Below are 2,870 nucleotides of genomic sequence, written 5' to 3'. Positions count from 1 at the left end.
GCAGGTAGGGCCCGGTGCCCTCAGCTCCAAACCCCATCCAACATAAATTTGGGCATTTCCAGATTTGTGACAGCCATTCCCACAGATTTTCTGGGAATAGCCACAAATTCCCTGGGAATCCTCGGGGATTAATATGCAATAAAATAACGCAATAAAAAGAATGAAATTCCATCAAATTTTTTGGTTTTTCTTTGGTAATTTCAGCGTTAGCGATGAAAGAATTTTACGCTGCCACTACAAAACGATGACACTGAACCCTGCCCCCAAATTTAAGCAAAAAATGATATTTTCCACCTAAAAAGAGCAGTTTCTACCAGGAGGGGCTCCATCCGTTGACGTAGTAGAGGCAGGGCAGGTATGGCCAGGCTCCTCGCAGCGCCAGCAGCGCCGTCCCCGGCGATTCGGCCGCTCCTTGGCCACCACCCCGCGAGTCCAAGCGGCTCAAACCATTCCCCAGCTCTTTCCTCTTGGTCTTGTACCTCCTGTTCTGGAACCAGATCTTSACCTGGGTCTCGGTGAGCTGCAGGTGCCGCGCCAGGTGGGCGCGTTCCGGGGCCGACAGGTATTTCTGGTGGCTGAATTTGCGCTCCAGTTCGATCACTTGGCTGTGGGAGAAGGCGGCTCGGGAGCGCTTGGTTTGCCGGGGAGGGCGCGGGGTCGTGGGGCGGGAGGAATCGGGGAGGGAATTCTCCGCCAGGGTGTCTGGAAAGGGGAAAATTGAAAATTAATTTGGTTGGGAAATGGGGGTTTGGGAAAAATTGGTTTTGGGAAAGGGTTTCTACTCGGGAAAAAAGTGCTGCGTGGAAAAGGTTTTCATTAGGAAAAAAATACATGGAAAAATCCTGCATGGAAAAAGTTCCCACTCAGAAACAAAATTCTCACTTGGAAAAAAAAAAAATCCTGCTCAGAAAAAGAATTCCCACTTGGAAACAAAATACATGGGAAAATCCTGAATAGCGAAAGTTCCCACTAAGAAAAAAATTCCCACAAGGAAACAAAATTCCTGGCGAAAAGTTCCTGCTCAGAATAAGTTTCCACTCAGAAAAAAAATCCTGCTTGGTAAAAGATCCCACTCAGAAAAAATTCCTGCTCAGAAAAGGTTTCCACTTGAAAAAAAAAATCCTGCTTGGAAAAAGTTCCCACTCAGAAAAAGATTCCCACTTGGAAACAAAATACATGGAACAATCCTGCATGGAAAAAGTTCCCACTCGGAAAAAAATTCCCATTTGGGGGAAAAAAATCCTGCTTGGAAATGGTTCCCACTTGGAAAAAAATTCCCAGACGGAAACAAAATTCCTGGCAAAAAGTTCCTGCTCAGAATAAGTTCCCACTCAGAAAAAAAAATCCTACTTGAAAAAAAAATTCCTGCTTGGAAAAAAAATACATGGGGATCAGGGTCGGGACTGGGGCTGGGCTCAGCTTTTCCCTGCCCAAAATCCTGGGCTGAGCTCAGCCAACCCAAAAATCGTTTAAAGGTTTCAGGCGGATTCTGAGCTTGGAGCTCTTTGGGGCACTTTTTGGGTGAAAGGTTTTAATGAGTTCCCGGTTCTGCCCCCGCTCCAGCCCTGATGCTGCTGGGGTTGGATCCAAGCAGGGCCGGATCCAGCAGCTGGGGCTGAACCAGGCTCGGACACTCCTGATCAACCCCTGAACAATTCCTGATCAGTTCCTGATACATTCCCGAGCCATTCCTGATCAATTCCTGATCAATCCCTGATCCATTCCTGATCAGTTCCTGATCAATTCCCAATCAATTCCCGATCCATTCCTGATCCATTCATGACCCAGGCTCAGACATTCCTGATCCATTCCTGATCAAATCCTGATCAATTTCTGATCAATTCCCGAGCCATTCCCTGATGCAAGCACAGACACTCCTGATCCATTCCAGCTCCCTTTCCTGATCCATTCGTGACCCAGGGTCACACATTCCCGATCCATTCCTGATCAGTTCCTGATCCATTCCTGATCCATTTCCTGATCAGTTCCTGATCAATTCCTGATCAATTCCTGATCCATTCCTGATCAATTCCTGATCCATTTCCTGATCAATTCCCGATGCAAGAATAGACATTTCTGATCAATTCCCTGATCCATTCCTGATCCATTCCCAATTCCTCATCAGTTTCCCGATTCATTTCCTGATCCATTCCTGATTCATTCCCTGATCCAAGCACAGACATTCCTGATCCATTTTTTGATGCAAGAACAGACCTTCCTTGATCCATTCCCGATCCATTCCCTTTCAATTCCTGACCGCATCCATTCCCGATCCATTCCTTTCCATTCCCTTTCCATTCCCAATCCATTCCTTGATCCATTCCAAATCCATTCCTTGATCCATTCCAAATCCATTCCTTGATCCATTCCAAATCCATTCCTTGATCCATTCCCAAACCATTCCTTGATCCATTCCCAAACCATTCCCTTTCCATTCCTGACCCCTGTCATTTCCGATCCATTCCCGATCCATTCCCTTTCCATTCCCGACCCTATCCACTCCCTCTCCGCTCCCCAGACGGGGCTCCTCCCGTTACCTGTGTCCATCTCCCGGGCTGTCCCTGCGGCTCGGTGCTCTCCGGGGTTTCGGGGGTCTCCGGGGTTCCGGGGCTCTCCGGTATTTCGGAGCTCTCCAGGATTTCGGGGCTCTCCAAGGTTTCGGAGCTCTCCGGGGTTCCGGGGCTCTCCGGGGTTCCGGGGATCCCCGGGGGGGTGTCCCGGGGCCGGGCTGGCCGCTGTCCCCGCGTCCCCGGCCGCTCGCAGCCCCGCATTCCCCGCGCTCCGGGCGCGCTCCGGCCCGTCCCGGAGGATGTCCTGGATGAGGAAGGACGTGCGGGGCCGGGAGGGGCCGGGGCCGGGCGGCGGGGCTG

The 2,870-nt window shown here is 50.3% G+C and overlaps 1 protein-coding gene across 1 annotated transcript in view; it reads right to left on the bottom strand.

Moving 5' to 3' along the window:
- Positions 1 to 310: 310 nt before the first annotated feature.
- Positions 311 to 2,870, bottom strand: part of LOC130586855 (homeobox protein Nkx-3.1-like) — a 5,693-nt gene continuing 3,133 nt past the window's right edge. The window contains exons 2-4 of the mRNA XM_057387769.1: positions 2,697 to 2,867; positions 2,538 to 2,594; positions 311 to 702 (exon numbers count right to left, since the gene is read on the bottom strand). Of these exons, the coding sequence (XP_057243752.1) occupies positions 311 to 702; positions 2,538 to 2,594; positions 2,697 to 2,867 (620 nt within the window). The remainder of the gene's footprint in view (positions 703 to 2,537; positions 2,595 to 2,696; positions 2,868 to 2,870) is intronic.

Source organism: Malurus melanocephalus, unplaced genomic scaffold (assembly GCF_030028575.1).
Source record: "Malurus melanocephalus ecotype Western Australia unplaced genomic scaffold, MMel_1.1 scaffold_1358, whole genome shotgun sequence".
Classification (NCBI taxonomy): domain Eukaryota; kingdom Metazoa; phylum Chordata; class Aves; order Passeriformes; family Maluridae; genus Malurus; species Malurus melanocephalus.
Note: the sequence above shows the minus strand (reverse complement) of the source record. Positions and strands in the feature narration are given on the sequence as shown.